At 42.2% G+C, this 18,615-nt stretch overlaps 1 protein-coding gene and 2 long non-coding RNA genes across 3 annotated transcripts; 2 read left to right on the top strand and 1 right to left on the bottom strand.

The window, feature by feature from the left end:
* Positions 1-1,163: 1,163 nt before the first annotated feature.
* On the bottom strand, positions 1,164-14,101 carry LOC133168208 (uncharacterized). Its single transcript, XR_009718162.1, has 4 exons — positions 13,960-14,101; positions 12,628-12,782; positions 10,439-10,512; positions 1,164-2,183 (listed from the first exon to the last, which is right to left on the bottom strand). It is a non-coding gene; the product is annotated as an uncharacterized LOC133168208 (long non-coding RNA).
* LOC133168212 (uncharacterized) lies at positions 4,234-13,328 on the top strand. The gene is made up of 5 exons (XR_009718165.1): positions 4,234-4,399; positions 7,710-7,894; positions 9,277-9,360; positions 12,210-12,418; positions 12,651-13,328. It is a non-coding gene; the product is annotated as an uncharacterized LOC133168212 (long non-coding RNA).
* Positions 13,652-18,530, top strand: gpr157 (G protein-coupled receptor 157). Its single transcript, XM_061299547.1, has 4 exons — positions 13,652-14,231; positions 16,966-17,179; positions 17,719-17,913; positions 18,022-18,530. Exons 1-4 carry the CDS (start codon positions 13,855-13,857, stop codon positions 18,238-18,240), a joined length of 1,005 nt encoding a protein of 334 aa, XP_061155531.1. The 5' UTR covers positions 13,652-13,854; the 3' UTR covers positions 18,241-18,530.
* Positions 18,531-18,615: the final 85 nt, after the last annotated feature.

Genomic DNA, 18,615 nt, shown 5'->3' with positions numbered 1-18,615 from the left:
CATGAAGCTTCGAGAAATGAATCCTTTCTCCAATTAGTTGACTGAAGTGGTTCGCTCCCTTATGAGGCTTCACCTCATTATTACTAGGACAACTTATAGGACAGACAGGCCATTGCATTTTATTTTCTGGGCGATTTAAAAGTGAAGCGTTACATTTTCTTTTGTCTATACGATACATTTAAATTTGGAAATTAGTATGTCGCATGTTATGCCTGACTGGATGTTTGACTGAAGACTCGTGAGCAGCAATTCATCATCAAACAAGCCTGTCACACCGACAGAACTTCAATTTGCCTTTTGGTGAATCATGTCCACTCTCATGCTGAAACACTGCTCAGGAATATGCATCGCAGGTAATTTTCCTGTGATGCAGTTTATCAAACTGAAGATGCCAATAAGATGAAGCCGAGCCCCTTGGTTGAAGTGCTGACTTCATGCAAGTATGGTGCTTTACAGGTGACCTTCAAATCATGAGATTTAAAAATAATTGCCATACTCCAGGGTTGTAAATACGTGAAAAATGTAACTCATTGTGTACAAGGTTCTTACTGTGACAGAGAACTAATAGGTTGGTCCGCTGTGTAAAAGACAGCGCTTGAATTGGTCCAGATTCTCCATAGGAACAACTAGGACATACTGCCATCAAGAGGGTTTCCAAGAATACATTGTAAAGGTTTGAATCCATTAAGAAGCGTATCGCCTGATCGAATGTTTCTATGTGGATGAATTGAGGTTTATGTAGTCTTTTTAATTCCAAACACATTTCAAACTTTACCAAGGGATTCCTGAATGAGAAGAAATGCGATTCTGAGCAAATTTAAAAACATCTGATTGGCTTCTCGAATGACTCCTCCCTGAGCCCATCTCCAGATGAAAAAGTCAATGTTTTAGTGCAGCAATGTGCTGAGCTCGGTGATAGTCTCAGGGTCCTCCTACAACGTAGGAGGGGAAAGCAGACACGCTCACTGCCTCCGCTTCAGACATCGATTAAGCGCCCCTTCCTGGCTGGGAAAAGTGCATGCAGCGATTGTGAATGATTGCATGCAGTGTCAGTTGCTTGGCTTTTCACTGATGCAATGCTGTCTTGACCAAATTGCTGCAGTCTTGGGCAATACACAAAGGACCTTGCTTTAAAGCTACATATGGACATATGTAGACATATGGAGAGTTGACTGTTTAATGAATTGTATACAAAGGAGTTGAGTCTGGTGTGCTATCAAGGTGTTAAATCAAACAAGTAAAGCTTTTTTTTTTTGGTCATGTCTTGTTTTCATTCGGTCATGCCTATAATACAGTGGAGGGTAACCTAACGTTTAGTGCAATTGGAGGAAGATTGTTCCCCAAATATTATACAACCTCGGCGGCTGTTTGACTTTAGGGGTTCTATGGTTAGGTTTGCAAGGTACATAACAGTTTCTCGATACCTTTATTGAGCTAAAGCATGATAAAAGATAAATTCAGTAGACAAATGTTATGTAGCTTCTTCCATCTAGTGAAAGAGCACCTTCTAGCTTCCGCAATAAGTCACTGGCTAGATAGATGAACATAGTACATCACTCACTTGTCGTGACTAATTTTACAATAAATGAAGTGTACTTGGATCATTTCCGCTGGTAGACTTCATTGCTGTAACCCAACACAGGATATGGTCGTTTCTTCACGCTATTGCTGAGAATGCTGCTGGTGGTATGAAAAAAAGTTGCTGTTGGAGGCATTTTTCCTGCAGGTGTCGTTGTACGGAGGAGAGGGCTCTGCGGATTCATGCAGTACAACAGCACTGCATGCTAACATGCATAGGCTACGGGCTATTTTCTCACGTGAATGCGTTACTGCAGATTTTGCTAACCTACTGACAGCAACTAATCAGGACAGTGTGGCAAGTAGCATGGGGCTGATCACAAATAACTGGTGAGAGTTACCATGATTCAGCAATCAGCAGTTTATCAAGTCAGAAAAGAGTGGTCCTGGTAAAACAGTAAAGTGCAAACCACAGTGGGGAATATAAAAAATAAAAGAGAAAAGCTGCTCCTTTTTTTTTTTTTTTTTTGCATTAAGCGGGTTCAAGTCTGGCCCAGGGCTGCTCAAAGTCATGTCCTCCTGCAGTGAGTAGAAAAAAAGTGCTGCACTGCTGCAGCAAAAGCGGATGGCTCATACACACTGATCTTCGAAACGCTGGATGTGCTCTGTCAGAAGAACAGAGAGAATAGTTCAAGCTCAACGATCTTACACTTATCACGTTAGACAGTGTGCACAGACAACTTGGTTAAAGATAAACGTTTGGACTGTAGTGCATTGCTCGCCGGTTGGATTCTGTCTTGGAGCATTGTCTCAAATGGAAAAATAAAAGAAGAATGCAAAATAAAGACAGGGTCCTCATAGTATCAGTATATAGATCAAGGTACTGGTGATGGTGGCCGACACCAATATCGTCCACCCTCTTGTGGCCATTTTACGATGAGGAAGTGGAATTTGGAAATGAAAGGAATAGAGAAATTGTCATTATTTTCACATCTTTAGGGTCTGTTTGATCAAATCTGTCAATGTTTTGGAGGGATCAAAAGTGCGAGTGGTATCGATACTAGGTATCGGTGACTACTAAGATAAAGTGGTATTGAATTTAAACTTAACCCATCGACGCAAGCGTGTTAGAGTTGAGAATCTCTCTCGTGTGGCTCAAGAGTTCCAACCACGTGCGATGTACTCTTAAAGGTCATACAAGGAGGAAAAAAGTTAACCACCATGAGACTCAGCATTGTTGTCGTGTTTTATGACGGCTATTGTTTTCATGTATTTTATTGTTTTACCCATCTGTTATTGACTATTTTTTTATTCCTTGCACAGCACTTTGTATGCAGCAATTGTTGTTTTAAAGTGCTCTATAAATTCAGTTGAGAACTGAGAGAGGGTTAATACGGAGTTGAGATATCATTATTCCCATCATTTATGATGCACAACAAAGGCACTGGGGAACACGTACAGTGTGAGTCAAGATGAGTTCCATCCTTTTTTTTTTTTACAATTACTATCAACTTTTCTTGCTAGCGCAATTCCTGCTTGACTTGCATTAGCGCCATTCCTTTTCCACTTCAAAAGTGCTTGTGTGGATTTTTCTCTTATTTCCTCCCTAATTCCAAAAACATACACGTTAAATCCTTCACCCACCAAGCAATGTGACTGAAAACAAGTGAAGAAGACTAGCATGAGAAAAATGACAGTTGGTGACTCTTCTCCTCACACTGTGCTATCAAAGCACTGCCGTGGAAAAATTGTGACCCCATTATTAGGTTTTGAGGCTTTACATAGAAAATAAGCTTTGTGTATTATCTTTGTATTTAACCACAAAAACAAGAAAGAAGTAAATTGTCCTCAAAAAGGACAAAGGAAACAAATTAAGGGGAATATGTGCATAATGCCTTTTGGCAATGATTGCCCTCCCCACAAACCCAACCCACAAATGTGTCGCTTTCTAGCACACAGGTACCGATGGATCTATAAATAGTAATTATTGTTCAAACATATATTCATATCTGTGTGTGGCTTGTGATTGTCTGGCAACTAGTAGAATGCGTACAAACACCAATTAATCTGTGACCTTGAACAGGAAAAGAAAATGGATGGAAAAATGGAGTTCATCTCTTCCTTACATCAGTGTTTTCCAAACTTAGGTTGGGGACAAAAATGGGCCGTGGATAGATTTTTTGGCAAGGAGGAGGGGTGTCACAGAGTTCCATCAGGAACGGCATAATGTAATGTTGGATAAATTCTTTGATTGTGGAATTTGATTTATTCAATCCACTTTTAAGATTGCTGCTTGTAGCACTTCAGTTCTGCATGAAAAAAGTTAGTCCCACTATGCACAGTCATGGGTGATTTTTTTTTTTTTTAATGAAAGCATTCAAGGATACAAAAGGGCATACTCTCCGTGGTGAGGTTTGAGTTTACTCTCTCTTATGGGATGGAAGAAGCCTTGTTTTAGGTGACTATCTTAACTACAGCCAAGAGCCAAAAGTGTTTGCAGGGGAGGACCAAGAGGAGGGAGAGAGAGCGAGAGAGCGAGAGGAGAGGTTGACCCTGGAGGTTGCGGTCCCCTTTAAAAGTCCCATCCCGCTTGGATACGCAGAGCTCATGCAGGATCTGCTGCGGCAGTAGGGGAACACTGCTGAGCTGTGCACTTTAGGCTGCCAGCAAGCGTGCAGAGGAGAGGGAGGGAGGTGGGGGTGCTCACAGAAGGAGGAGGAGGGAAGGAGAGAGAGAGAGCGCAAACAATGTCATTTTGTACAGGAGGCAATGCTGCAGTCAACTTTGCAGCACCATGAAGGCACATCATCACACCAAGAGGCTCGCTGAAGTTTTCCTGCTCCGTCACCGCTGATGCAGCCCGACCGACGATCGTCTGCAGGTACGCATTTCAAGCCTCTCATTTGCGGTCTACTCGCCTCTCCTCCTCCATTGTACACTTTCAAAACCGGCCTTGCAGCAGCTGATAAAAGTATACAGTATGTGCATGCCTACCATCTCATCACTTTCCGCCTCTGCACCACCAGGCTGAAGTCAGCCAACCAGCTGGACTAGTCTTTTCTTCTATCAATTATTTGACACACGGTACCGGCTTGAAATAGCAACCAGAGTGTCTGCTGAGAGGGCTTGCTTTAGAAAAAAGAAAAAAGAAGAAAGCAGTGAGACACTAAATATGATAGTTCTGCCGTTTAGAAGAGAACAATTTATGTTCTCTACTTTTTGAAGGTTTAGATTTGACGGTTTGCACTGCTAAACAGAATGCATCCCAATCAGAGTGAGCCCACAACATCCTGCATGGGACGGGGTGCAGTGGTGCAGTCATGAAGTTTAACGCTACTTTTCTGCAAAGACAGCTCATATTGCATGTTGGAAAAAGTATTCATTTTTTTACCTAATGGCTTTGACTAGAAAAATATAAAGACCACCCTAGACAAGCTGTCCTCCGAGTTACTCTGTCACGTATGACACTTCCCGTAAACCAAAACTTGTAACATTCCACTTTTTTGGAGTGGGTCCTGCCAGCTCAGAATGCCGGTCAACTCCACTTTGAGTTCACATCAGGTAATTGTGCTAAGACCTTGGAAAGAGTGGTCAGGCGTCTCTTTGTGAAACACACACCTCCAAGGGGACGTCTGCTGACTGCAGCAGGATGACATGACTGAGGAAGGGAGGGGTGGGGGAGGTAGGGAGGATTTTAGGACTATTTAAAAAAAAAAGAAAAAATGGCCCAACGCCACATCTGGTGCCTGACATCATCTAGGAACATCTGCAGTTTCCCCTGCGCATACTTCCAGCAGAGATGTCTGCAAAGGAAATCTGCCGCACTCACCTGATCTTCCTTGCTCCACCCCCCTCCACCCCCATCTCTACTTTCTAGTGTCTCTCAGAGGTAAAGTAGCCCAGCACGGCGCCTTACCGGCATGCATTGCAAGCCTACAATTCGCCTCCATTCACCTTCTTCCCCCTCCCTTGCTGAAAAAGTATGCAGCACATGCGCTCATCACCATCCACCTCCTTGAGCAATGTGCCTGAGTGAAGAGAGGAGGGAGAGAGCAGCAGTGCAGCAATCCTGCAATGCCCTACAGCATCAGCTGACTTCCTGCAGTGCTGACACACACGCGCACACGCACGCACGCACTGCAGGTGGACTACCTCACTCTAAATGGGACCTTGCCTGAGTTTGGAGAAGAGATTTACACCCCCACACACACCAAACTCCCCCCAGCCCCCACCCCCAACACACACGCGCACCTTGGGATGGTGCATTGTCCCATTCCAGCTCTTCAGTTGCGATGATGTAATCAATGCACCAAGCTTTGAACTTGCTGTGCTCCAGGTTCCTCTCCTTGCCCCCACCCCCACGCACTGTCCCATCAAATACAATAAATAAATAATAACAACAGCAAAAAAGAGTTGCCAGAATGATCATCCGTATTTTACCCGAGTGCAAAGCGTTCACGCTTTCGTACATTTCGAAGCAAGCGTGCGACAGAAGTCAGACGTCCGCCAGTGCAGGGCTGCACCACTGGTTCCAATAAATGAAAGCAGTGGTCTACAGACAACTGCATCCTTTTTTTCCCCCAGCATCTATTCCATTTGCTGTCAGCATGGAAAAGACAAACCACGGTGCACAGTTTAAAAGTGCTTTCTGGGCACAAGATCAGAGACTTGGCTCTCCCATTGATAAGGTCATCAGTCTGCTGCCTGATGCAGTGGAGAGAAAGGTGCGCTCGGCCGTTTGCAGGATGCTCAGGCAGCCAGATTGAGAGCATATTGTAGCAGGTGAGTTTTGCTGAGCTGGTTCTTGCTGCTGCAACTGGAATCTGCCTAGTGATCAACTTCCACTACAGCAGTGATGAACTGGCTTCACCCTTCCTTTGAGGATGGGGGGGGTAGTCGTACGCAAGCAGCAGAGCGGCACTGCATAATTAGCCCTCATGGACGCTGATGAATCTGCACATCTGATCGAGGTTTTGTGTGTCAGTAGGAAAGAAAAAAAAAAGCATGCGAAGCACATTCGGATACATTCGCGTAATCCATATCTGTCAGTGAGGAAGCTTTAATTGCAATTGTGGGCCTCGTCTAAAATTCCTGTATTGCATGATGCGATGTAATGAATTACCATACTGCCTCATTACAGCTTTAATGAGCAATTCATTTAGCAGTATGTTAAAGTAAAAGAGGTAGCTACTAAGAATGCAAATAAATTTTAATACAATGACCCAATTAATATTTTATTGGTCACTCATAAAATACTTTAGTAACTTTTTAATTACCAAAAAAGAGTAAGATTAAATTAATTAAATTTTAGAATAGCAAGTATAACAAACAAGGCTCGACTGCCTTACAGTTGGTACGATGTCCATGTCAGTTTGGGTTATCAAATATGATTCCGTGCACTAAAAAAGCTTTTGAATATACAGTCAGCCCCAAATTATATTTAAGTGTAAAAAGTTTACGATTTAAAGACCATTTTATTGACTGATCTGGTTTTAGCTGGAAACAAGAAGCACATTGTTAAGAGATAGTTAATAAAAAATAAGAGATAAGAAATTAATCAAAATAAATAGTTGCTTTTTAAAAGTTAGATTTTTTAATTTGTCAAAAATGTTCTACATCCACAGTTATTCACTTTCTCAATATCGGCAATTCAATGCTGTCAATGGTGCAAAATAATAATTGATATGAATAACAACAAAGAAATTATCCTAGAAGCATAACTGCCCAAGTCACTTTTTAATATTTTAGAAAAACAAGAAAAGAAACACCAAAAATGTTATCAATTAAATGATCTAGGCAGTTATTCTATTAGGCTAATGAAATGTTTTTTTTTTTTTTCAAGTATATTTACGTTTACAATAGTAATTTAACAAATCAAGAATAACACCAAAAAACTGCAAAAAATTATAAAGACAAAAAGGTCGATTATCACAGGCAAACAAGAATTCAGTTTTCTGGCCTCTACCCGTCCAAAGTTCATTATGCAGTCTTTGTGTAACACGTCATCCACCATCATATCTTTTGTTATGACATGAACGACGGGCTATCAATCATCTTATTGTCTTGTGCAACAAGAAAAAGGTTCAATCTCTGCATACAAACCAACCAAGTCAAGCAGGCTGAGTCATGCTGGGGCTTTTGGACTAACCCCCCCCCTCCCTCACAGCTCTGCTCCTCCCCTTCTGGTCTAGGAGCAGCCTCGTGCACCCGGCCGGCTGCTGTGCAGGAACATGCCTTGACTTGTTGCAGTGACCAAGTGCAAAAGAGACAGAGAGCAGAGAGACGCAGGTGGCTTTCGGTCAAAGCCTGCACAACACCTGTGGACAACGGCCGACTGGTACCAAAGGTGGACTGGGGAGCTGGTTTACTGCCTTGGGTGAGTGATTTAAAGTGCCCGACATATAATGTTACAGCCCTCTTGTGAATCCCCGGGTTAAATGTTACTGCTAAAAGGAGCAAAGAACACAAGCGAAACTCTCCGTGATCCGAATTGGGAAGCTAAAAGTCCTCCCTTTAATTTGCTTCAGCAAAGTACATGCAAGTTGAGCGCTGCGTTGAACTCTTGACCTGTGCTACTGCATCCGCGTCTTGACGCTAAGATGACACCTTGGAAACGTCTCTAGGTTACTTTGCTGTTCAAGCACCTTTTGTCATGGTTCTATTTGCCACTGATACATTTTCATAAGCAGTTACGATTTCTAGTACTAAATGGTTTCTAACGTGCTGAGTCCATACTGTCACCACTGGTCACTCACAGCTTCAGCAGATTGGGCATTGCTGCAACATTTTGAAGATAAATGCCCCAAAAAAACAAAAACTATGTGCCAGTTTGCTTACGCTGCAGCCAGGCCTCATCTCTGGTCATTTTAGAATGACGCTCCAGTCTCCACTTTACTGCAGTGGTCATTTTTCTTGCTGCCCTTATTGCGGTGACCTTCGTCATCCACCGTTGCTGTTGTTTGTTAGCCATGTCTTATTTCCGACTTGTTCCACTTGTGTCACTGGATCTCGTAGAGAACCAGAAAGCACCCTATTTCAAAATGTCTACTTTGGACTCACTACTACATCGATGCCTGAAGTCAGAACACTTGATAGGATGTGAGGTCAAAGGGTCCATATTTCTGCACATAATCGCAGACGCTTAGCGATTAGACTCGATGTGCGCTAGTCCGGTTTTCTGAAGTAAAAAAATAATAATGTTGAGCCAACAACCTCTAGTGTTCGGGGTTAGCGCTCTTTGTGAAGATGGCAATAATTAACAGAATGAATTGTGACGCAGGTCAATAAATATGAATGAAACCAACTTATGGAGACTTGCCTTCACAATCAAACAAAAAAAAGTGTGGTAAGGAAGCCAAAACCAAGCGTTCAACCAGTCAGAAGAAATTAATACACAGCACGTGTCACGCTAAGCTGTGTGAATTGTGAGTGTGGTATTGCACAAGAACATGGCACTGTTGTTAGCCAACAATGAAACAACCAAGGAACAGAAAGTACAGTGTCGGAGATAGCTTTAGCATAAAGTGCCAAATATTTGCTACGTTTTAGTTTTAGTCCATATGATAAGTACAACACGTACAACTCACAAGCAGAATATTGTCGAAAGCGTCACACTGTCTGCATCCCAAATCTTGTGGTCATTGTAGGGGACTTTGAGAGGTATAGGTCAGCTTGTGGACTTTGAGTGCATATGCAGCAAACTGCAGTGCACTGTGTATTCTGACACCTTAATCGGGAGCACACAATTGACTTTTTCAGGAGATGCGTGCATTGCGGTGAAATCTTCTGCGGGATCAGACTACATGGAGGGGGGGTAACCTTGACCAGGACATCAGTGACTAGGTACAACTACCAAGGCGAGCTCTGTACATATATATTTTTCACTTCAATTACAAATGACCACCGACTATTTGAAATTGCGGTACTATTAAAAGTGAACTAGCTAACGGCAGATTCTGCACCTCTCCTAACTGCGTACATGCCGCTAAATTTCTCATCACAACAACTAACAGGTACGTTAGCACAACCATTCCATTTTGATTCATGTCACTCAGAGACAGTCTGGTCTTAGTCGGAGCAGCCCAATAATGAAATGTTTTCTGATGCTTTGTAACCGAGTGAGCCACGGGGGCCAATGTCCCTACGGACCAGTACTGCAGAACCCTGCCTAGAAAATGCCTGGCAGGATGTGCGGTTAAAGAAATTCTCACCCCAAAGTTGTCAAGCCATCACAGCTTTGTGCTTGTCAAAGTTACTCATTAGGATTATGCTGTCCCACACTTCCTGCTTTCAAGGACTAAAATTTAATTTGCTGTTTGATATATCCTTCCGACCCGTGCCATTGTTGTGCGACAATCAGTGTTACTTAATGAACCTGTCAGTGGTTTTATAATATTATGGCTTGTCATTGTTTATGAATGAATGAATGTTTGGGAAGGGAAAGCTGAAGCACCGCTGATGCGAACTGTGACTATGAAGCACTGAGCTGTAGCACCGAGCATTACTTAAATGTCACAAACATGAGTGGCACAAATACAAAGAGGGTTATGGCATAATGACCCTCCCCAAAATTCTGACCACTTTTTGGTTTTTATAAAGAATATAGGGTGAATGACAGGCCATGGATGTCTTGTAAGGCCTCGCTTATTTCGACATATTTCTTAAAATGTTCCCTTGTGTTACCTGTTTGCTACAATAAATAAGGAAATAGAAACTTTAGGTGAATATCACAGGAGCACTCTAACACTGTCACTTTATTTTTTTGTGATCAATGCTAATCATTAGCTAATGTAATGAAAGTCGAAGTAGATTCATTAGTGACGTCATTGATATTTTTTCAGCACAGTGCACAAACCAATTTCCTGTAAGGACATACCTGCAGAGATACAAATACAACTATATGATTAAAGGTACAACTCACCCATTATGCTGACTGTAGCTGTACTTAGTAAGAGTCTTGTGCATGTTTCTCTTTAACGTCGATAGCACAGCATGCTGTAATAGATAGAGGATTACTTTCTTGATCCCAAGGGAAATTATTCATTGGGTTGTTGCTTACATTGAAGAAATAGCTAAAGGCACTAATCAACAATAAATAACATATAAATTGAATGGAAAAGATAAAAGTCAGAGCACTATTAGACAATATTGGGAGGTCATACGCTCCCATTCCTCCTAGAAGATCCAACCTGATCTATTTGTGGAGCCCCCAGTGTGCGGAACCTGGAGCTTACGTAGCTCCTCTAATGGGAGAAGACGGCTCTTGTTGGTCAGTATGGTCCTCATTTTAGAGAGCGTACTTTCCTCCAGCACTCTCTCTACTGAGTCCAAGCCCAAACCCACAACAGAGCCTACCTTCCTAATTCACTAATTCGCTGCCAACCCAGTTAAAATGGATGTTTGACGTCTATAGCTGTCAATGGCAGTCAACGTGATAATTAGCTTGAGACAGAACATCATAGCAAGGCTAAAAATAAATGAAGAATTTTCCATTTAAGACTACTGGGAAAGGCTCCAGCACGCTCGTGGACCCACGAGAGAATAAGCGGTTCAGAAGATGAATGAATGAATGAATGTTTCTATTTAACTTGTGTTTTATTGTTTTTGAAGATAAACATGCATTATTTCACCATGCTACTAGTTTTAAACTGTGGTAAAATATTTTCACATGCTTGTATCATTCTTCTTTGTGCCATAGTGTTACAACACTGACGTCAATGTCAGAACTGTGTGGAGATGCAGGTTTAATTATGAATATAATTCACCTTTAGACAGTAGATTTTTGTGATGAAAATGGAGCTTCACTTCACGCCATTACCCTAATTCCTTGACGTCAGCCCCCACTGGTGTGAATCTTTTAAGACTAGCGGTATTCGGACGAGCTTGCAAGGCTAAACGCTACGCTCCTCCACAATACTCAGAGTTGCCTTGTTTGACGGCCATTTTGGTGTGCCATGGAGTGTTGTAGTTTGGTGACAGCAGCAGAGAGGCAAGTAGGAAGTACTCTGAAATTTGGCCAGTTGCAAGAAGAGATAGCAAAAAAAAATGTGTCTTGTTTTTGAAGCGCTGCAGGCAAATGCACCCCAGATCAGATATTTTTTGCCTATATTCTGATTTATTTATTTTTTTGTCAAATCTGACATGGGTCACATATATGTGGTCCTAGATTCGATACGTATTTGCTGTTTTGCAATACAACCTCAGTTTGAATGACCAGGTCGCAGATATCTTACCTAAAGGTCATCCAAAATTTAAGGATCCTCCATTAGTTCTTGGTAAAGGCAAATCAAAAGCACTAGTAGATGCTTGTCCTCTATTAAAGAGCCATGACTGTTACAGGTGGGCTGAAGATTAGCAAACAGACTGAAAGGTCTGTGGGAGGTCCAGATTTTATGCAATAACAGAGGACTACATGCCAAGCTGTCTTTGGCATCTTATGATTTCATTTTTATTAGTTTGGATGTTTGAATTAGATAGGATTAATACCGACCTGCTTTATGGTGATAAAACAGGTCGGTATTAATTCGGTCATACATGAACAACACCTTGCGTAATTATTTCTGATGCAAGACGAGGTGAGATTTGTTCGAGCACCAGTCAAATGACTTTCCAGTTACACAACCAGAGATGGATCATATGATAGCAGATTCAAGCCCGATCTGCCTTCCTCCTCCCTCTCATTGTCCTTACAGCGGACGACCGCAGAGCGCTCTTTCGTGTCCATGTCCTGTCAGCAAGCGGAGTCCTCGGGGAGAAGACCATATAGAATAGTCCGACGGACAAAAATAGCACTGCAGAGATCGCGGGGAGACTTTTAACTGATACCTCTTTGCTGAACAACACTTAAGCATTTGCTTTACATGAGGAGAGCAGCAATCTGAACACACCGCTACAAATTGAGGTGAATCAATCGGAGCGTTTTGATGCAAAATCATGAGTCATGACACAAAATCTATTCTTGGACTTAGAGTGGGGGGGGGGGAGTTGCTTGCTCAAGTTGTGCAAACTTAAAGTGATGCTGCACAGGCACACCAGGCAAGAAGAGGAAAAAAAGGGGGGGGGGGGGTCATTTTATCATCATTGAATTTTTTTAGAAAAATGTATGCCTACCTGCATTGTGTCTGTTTTCACAGAGAGCACTGATCATCTTCTACTTCGAGAGCTCATCATAGTAAAAAGTGCCAGCTTTCATGCCACTCTCGAGGAGAATGGACCAGTTGGCAGAACTACTGGCTGCTGTGGGTGTTTCTCTGGCAGTGTCTTAGCTGGTTGTTGTGAGGAGTGAGAACGAAGCAATCAGCAAGTATACTGCCGCAGAAATTCTTTGCAATAAGAGTCCTCAGCAATGACATTGACTCATGGAGGGGGAAACCTTAAGCTGCTTTGTATCGACCATCACATTATGGACCAAGTTGTCACATGAAGACATAGTCGAAATAAACATGTGAGTAATGACGAACTGAATACATTCTGTTGGCTCAAAGCTTGCGTTGTAGTTTGTGGAAAAAAAAGTCTTCTGCTGCCATCTGATGGCTAAAAGAAGCATGGATTTAAAATGACTATTTGCTGATGTGTGTTTTATGTCCGTCTGCCTGAAATTGATTTTCACAATAATTCCATGTAAATTCAGTCGCTTTGATTTATAAATTTGTGCTGATTTACCAAGTAGTCAAAACAATTTGTCCAGTTGCTAAATCTAATAAGATCCAATTCAAGAGCTGTATGTTAAAATTAGCTTTTACAAAATGAATAATCCTTCGATATAATTGACACAGTCCAGAAAATGTTAATTAAACACAATACTCATTAACTGTGATTGTTCCAGTGTGGTTATTTATTCTATTGTTATAACTTAATGAATAAAATAAAATGAAAAACAAAAAATTCACATCAGCTGTTTTGTTTATTTCAATGCACCTGAATAACTGTTGTACAATAATACACACTCTCCTCTATAAAGGTCTGTTTTAGTTTTTTTAACAGAAGACCAACAAGAGAATAATGGGCTGATTAAGGGTAGGAAAATACGTGGCATTTGTGATTTTCCACACTCTGCAGGGGAATTAGTTTTGGGATTATTAGTACGTAATCGTTTTAAATCCAATTCTGAAAATAGCCTGCAGCGTGCCACTGACCGGGCTGACTGTGACCTCAGCTACAAGAGGAAGAAGAGAAGAAGGAAGAAGTTGCAGTGGGTGGGGGAAAAGGAAAACGCACAGTTTTTTGGTTTGTTTGTTTTTCCTCTAGTCTTCAAGGGAAACGGACGCATTAAGTGCAGGCAGCGCGTTGTGTTGCAAACATGCACCGCGTGTAGTGAAGACAACGAGAAAGAAGACTATGGCAGCACACAACCACACAGTTGTATACTTGTCTGAGCAGGTGGTTGTGTTGTGTTCATGCGCCATGTCATTTGTGGGCTCGTCGCTCATTATCGTCACTTACATTAGTTTGGCGGATTTGAGGACCACTCCGCGCAAACTGCTTCTCTTCCTCTCGGTGGCCGACTGGCTCTCCGCGGTCTCGTATGCCTACGGAGTGTGGAAAGTGTTCGACTCCGACTCGCCGGATTGCGTCGCTCAAGGAGCGATATCCACTTTCGCCAACACCAGCTCCTTTTTCTGGACGGTGGCCATCGCAGTCTACTTGTATGTGCTCATCGTCCAGTCCAGTCGGAGAGCTGCAGACAGTCTGGTGCTGGTCTTCCACCTGGTCAGGTAGCTAAGAGAATAAAATGCTACTGTCTCTTTAAGACGCCCCGAGGCATCTCGGGATACATAAACTACAATCTGTAAACTAAGACAGGTTTATGAAATGAAGAAAACAACTCGTCATTTGTTTGCTTTATTTATTTTAGATATACGTATATGTCGATAGAAGGGGACTTTTATAAGAAAGACAAAACAAAAATCACGGAATCCCATGAAAACATCTTCATTGACTTCATTGACTTCATTGAGAGGTAGAAAGCAGAGGGAAGAATCCCTTGTCAGCTCCTTCACTTCCCGGACGTTGAAGGGATGCTACCAAGCATCACCTTTCAGACTTTAAACACTGCGTCAATACTTCGCTTGAAACTTTCCTCTGACTGGGCTGTGATACATGATTCGGGTAGGCGGTTCCAGCTATTAACTACACGGGTAGAGAGAGTGGCGTCACCATGGATGCGTAACCTCCTCGGTTTGTATAGCTTCAAACTGTGACCACGTGTCGATGTATCATTATTTAAGATGAAATACTCCCTCAGGTCTTCACCAAGTTCGCCTCGGAGAATGCGCCGGGTATATATCAGATCTCCTCGGTGACGACGGTAGGCCAGAGAGAAGAGATTCAGCTGTTCCAGTCGATCTTCGTAGGAAAGCTGGTGAAGTTTTGCAACTGTTTTCGTACCGCGACGTTGAACTCGCTCCAGCATATCGGATTCGTACTTGGTCAATGGGAATACTGCAGGCAGTCCGTACTCAAGAATGGGACGCACGTGAGAGATAAACAGGGGTCTGAAAATCGCAGGAGTCATACGGGCAAAAGACCGTCTGATGGATCCAAACATCCTGGTGGCAGCGGTGACCTTCTTCGTGGTGTCAAGACTAGTCTTTAGGTCTGACGACACTATGACACCAAGGTCCTTCTCACTTGTGGTGTTTTTAAGGAGATATCCTCCAATATGGTACGCCCCGGGTGGATTCTGAGTTCCCATGGAGAGCACTGAACATTTGGCATGGTTTATTGGAAGCAGCCATTTTTCCGTCCAACTTTGGAGCCTATCTAACACGTCTTGGAAACGGTCAGCATCCTCGACGCTAGTAACTTCAGCCCAAAGTTTTAAATCATCCGCGTACAGTAAACACTCAATGTTCAGTTCTTTCGGGAGATCGTTGACATAGAGCTTGAAGAGTTCGGGTCCAAGGACCGATCCTTGTGGCACTCCACTAGACATAAGCACAGGCGCTGAGTATGCGTCGTTGACTTTCACTCGCATATAACGTCCTTCCAGAAAGTCAGCAATCCAGGATAAGATCTTCCCAGTTACACCAACCCTTTGGAGTTTAAGCAGGAGACGCATGTGAGGTACTCTGTCAAAGGCTTTGCTAAAGTCCACGAAAATGACATCAAGGCATTTACCAGCGTCGACGGCAGCTACCCACTTCTCTCTGGCTACTAAGAGATTCGATACACAGGAACGTCCTTCCTGGAAACCATGCTGAGCAGCAGTTAGCACGTCAAGCTCGTTCAGATGATTTTGTAGAGCCCGCTTTAGTAGTTTTTCCATGACCTTACAAACAAACATGTTCCCATAGTTTTGCTAACTTTGAACTAAAGAGTTCAAATGGGTTTTAAAACAAACAAAAAATACATGTTCGCTAAAATCACTTCAGATTGGGAGAAAATCTTTGAATTACATTTTATTACATTGTAGTCATCCATAAAAGGTGACAACGTTTTGATCAAGTAAGGAGTAGAAATTCAACCCCCCCAAAAATAATAAATGGTTCATTTCAATCAGTCATTCTTGGTAAATTTATTATTTTAAAGAATGAATGTTTGACTTATTCCATTAAAAATAACGTATTATTTGCAATAACACAATCAACCAATTATTTAATTAGATAAATCTAAGAAAAATAAGCGCTGTACAAGTTAAGGAATCAGTTAAAACCAAATATGCTAATGCAACAAATATTCCAGGACTCTTGGTATTGTAAACTTAATTAAACAAAGGAGCGGGCTGTAAGTGGCCATACGTTAGCGACCACTTATTTAGCTCTTTCCACGGGGAAGAAGAAAAAAACCACAATGTCAAGGGCAGTACTGTTCTCTTTCAATCTAGGATGCTGTAATGAACGTTACAACATAAATAGTACCAACTAACAATCATAGGAAGCTTCTTTCATGACACGTTTAATCATGCTGCAATGTGCAACAGTGAGTACTTAAATTGCTCATTTATGTGCTGTTTATTAATATACTTTAGGAAGAGGAAGCAACCATTTGGTAGTATATAAATTAAGTCAACAATTATGAGATTCATAATCACATGGTCACCGCATGGTACTCTCACCACAACATCTGCGGTGAATATTCGACTTTTGTTTTTGCAAATTCTTAGGCAGGCCGTTGCAATTGGGGTGTCACAACAGAGCTATTCATCCCCTTGTATAAGCAGCACACACAGCCTGCCCCTTGGCAATGGACTATTAAAAACATGTCATTCTGGCATGAAAATTTATATTCTTAGCTGGTCGAGACAAAATATCCTTGAGTTATATTTGACGTACTGACTGCCACACAGTACACTAGAGTATGTATGAAGCAAACATTACGATCGTCTTTTCCGTGGTGTCGCGTGTCGTTGGCCATTGAACCCACATGGCATTTAAAAATGAAAAACAATTTTTTGTGTGTGATGTCATTCTCTAACCCTTCTGTTTTGAACTCTTTTGTGTTGTCTAGCTGGGGCGTTCCTCTGGCCATCACAATTGCAGGCGTGTGCCTCAACAAGATTGGCTACACAGCGTCAGAGGTGTCAGTTGGCTGGTGCTGGGTCAGAATCCACATCCCTGATCGTATCCTATGGATGCTGCTGAGTGGAAAGATTTGGGAATTCTTGGCTTACCTCACCCTCCCTGTCCTCTACATCCTTATCAAGAGACACATTCACACAGCGGTGAGGACCCAAGGAGAAAGTTGACAATGTAGTGTTACTCATAGCGGCTGGATCATGCTATACTTGCACTGCAGAAGTACTGCAATACCTTTAAGTCAAAATCGAAACATGCTCCTAGTTTTTGTACCGGTACTTGCTTCAAGCTGTTTATGAGTCACTCCTGTAAAATATGGTATGTAGAAGGAACATAAAGCCAGACAAGCAAAGGGAAACTCAACATCCACAATTTACAATTAGTTTAAGCGCCGGTATGTTCAACCAAACTATATCATTTGTTTATGTATGTAATACTACTTTAATTTAATATCCACCACCCTTCACCATTTTGAATTCCTGAAAATTTGGGGATTCTGAAGTTTCATGTTTTGTCATCTACGATTCCGCCATTTCTACTGAATTCGATTTTTGGTATGGTATTGTTTCAGTATCGTGGTACTTCACGCTGGTATAGTATTGTAGTTAAAGTTTTGCTACACTAGTTACTGATTTCCAAAAAGTCATTAATTTCCTGCTGTCTTGTATCCTTTGGTACCACACAGCATGCAGCCCTTTCTGAGTACCGTCCCCTCTTGGCCAATAGGACGCCATCGTACTCCTTCTCCACCATGGCGGACATGAAGCTGACTCTCATCCCTCTCATCTTCATCATGTTGCGCATTTGGAGTACTATCCGCTTTATTCTGTTGCTGGCCGGATCCCCAGCGGGCCAGAACCCTGTGCTGGTCATGCTACATGTGAGTGGACATGACATTTCAATCATTTGGTTGTCATACACAATCTTATGCTCGGTTGCGTGTTTATAAGATTTTTCTTGTTGTCTGTCTTCTGTGGTGGCACAACAGGGCATTGGCAACACGTCGCAGGGAGCAGCCAACTGCATCATGTTTGTGTTCTTCACTACACCGGTCCGGATGCGCCTCTTCGCTTCTCTTTGCCGCTGCCGTGCGGGCTCATCAGAGCGGCAGAAAGCGCAAGATGACAGTCGCGAGCTGCCGCCTGAACTTCCCGTGTCAAATCAGAAAGAGGTAGAGTTCACGAGTGGCGAACACACTGACAGGTGATGCTCAGTTGTACAGAAGGTGGACTTACTTAACAGGCGTGTGGTGAGAAAAAAAAAAGCATCTTACATTTAAGTTGATGTTTCTCCAAGATGAATGATTTTATCACGACTCAATTTTTTGAGTTTGTATGGATCGATTCATAATCAGTTTAATCAAGTATTTGTGGAGATGAAAAATATGTGAATGTTTTTGGCTATATTCATAGCATTGTCGCCATTTTTGAATTGAATCATTATATACTTTGAAAGAAAGCTGCACCAATAAACAGATTCAATGTTGTCACGATATAATCGCCGTTCCTTTGTCTTGCCAAACAATAAGTATTGAGATGAGAAAAAGTTAGATGCAGATGAGACTCCAAAGAGGAACACAATC

The sequence above is a fragment of the Syngnathus typhle genome, linkage group LG2 (genome assembly GCF_033458585.1).
Source record: "Syngnathus typhle isolate RoL2023-S1 ecotype Sweden linkage group LG2, RoL_Styp_1.0, whole genome shotgun sequence".
In the NCBI taxonomy this organism is placed as follows: Eukaryota; Metazoa; Chordata; class Actinopteri; order Syngnathiformes; family Syngnathidae; genus Syngnathus; species Syngnathus typhle.
This window is presented reverse-complemented; position numbering and strand designations above follow the sequence as displayed.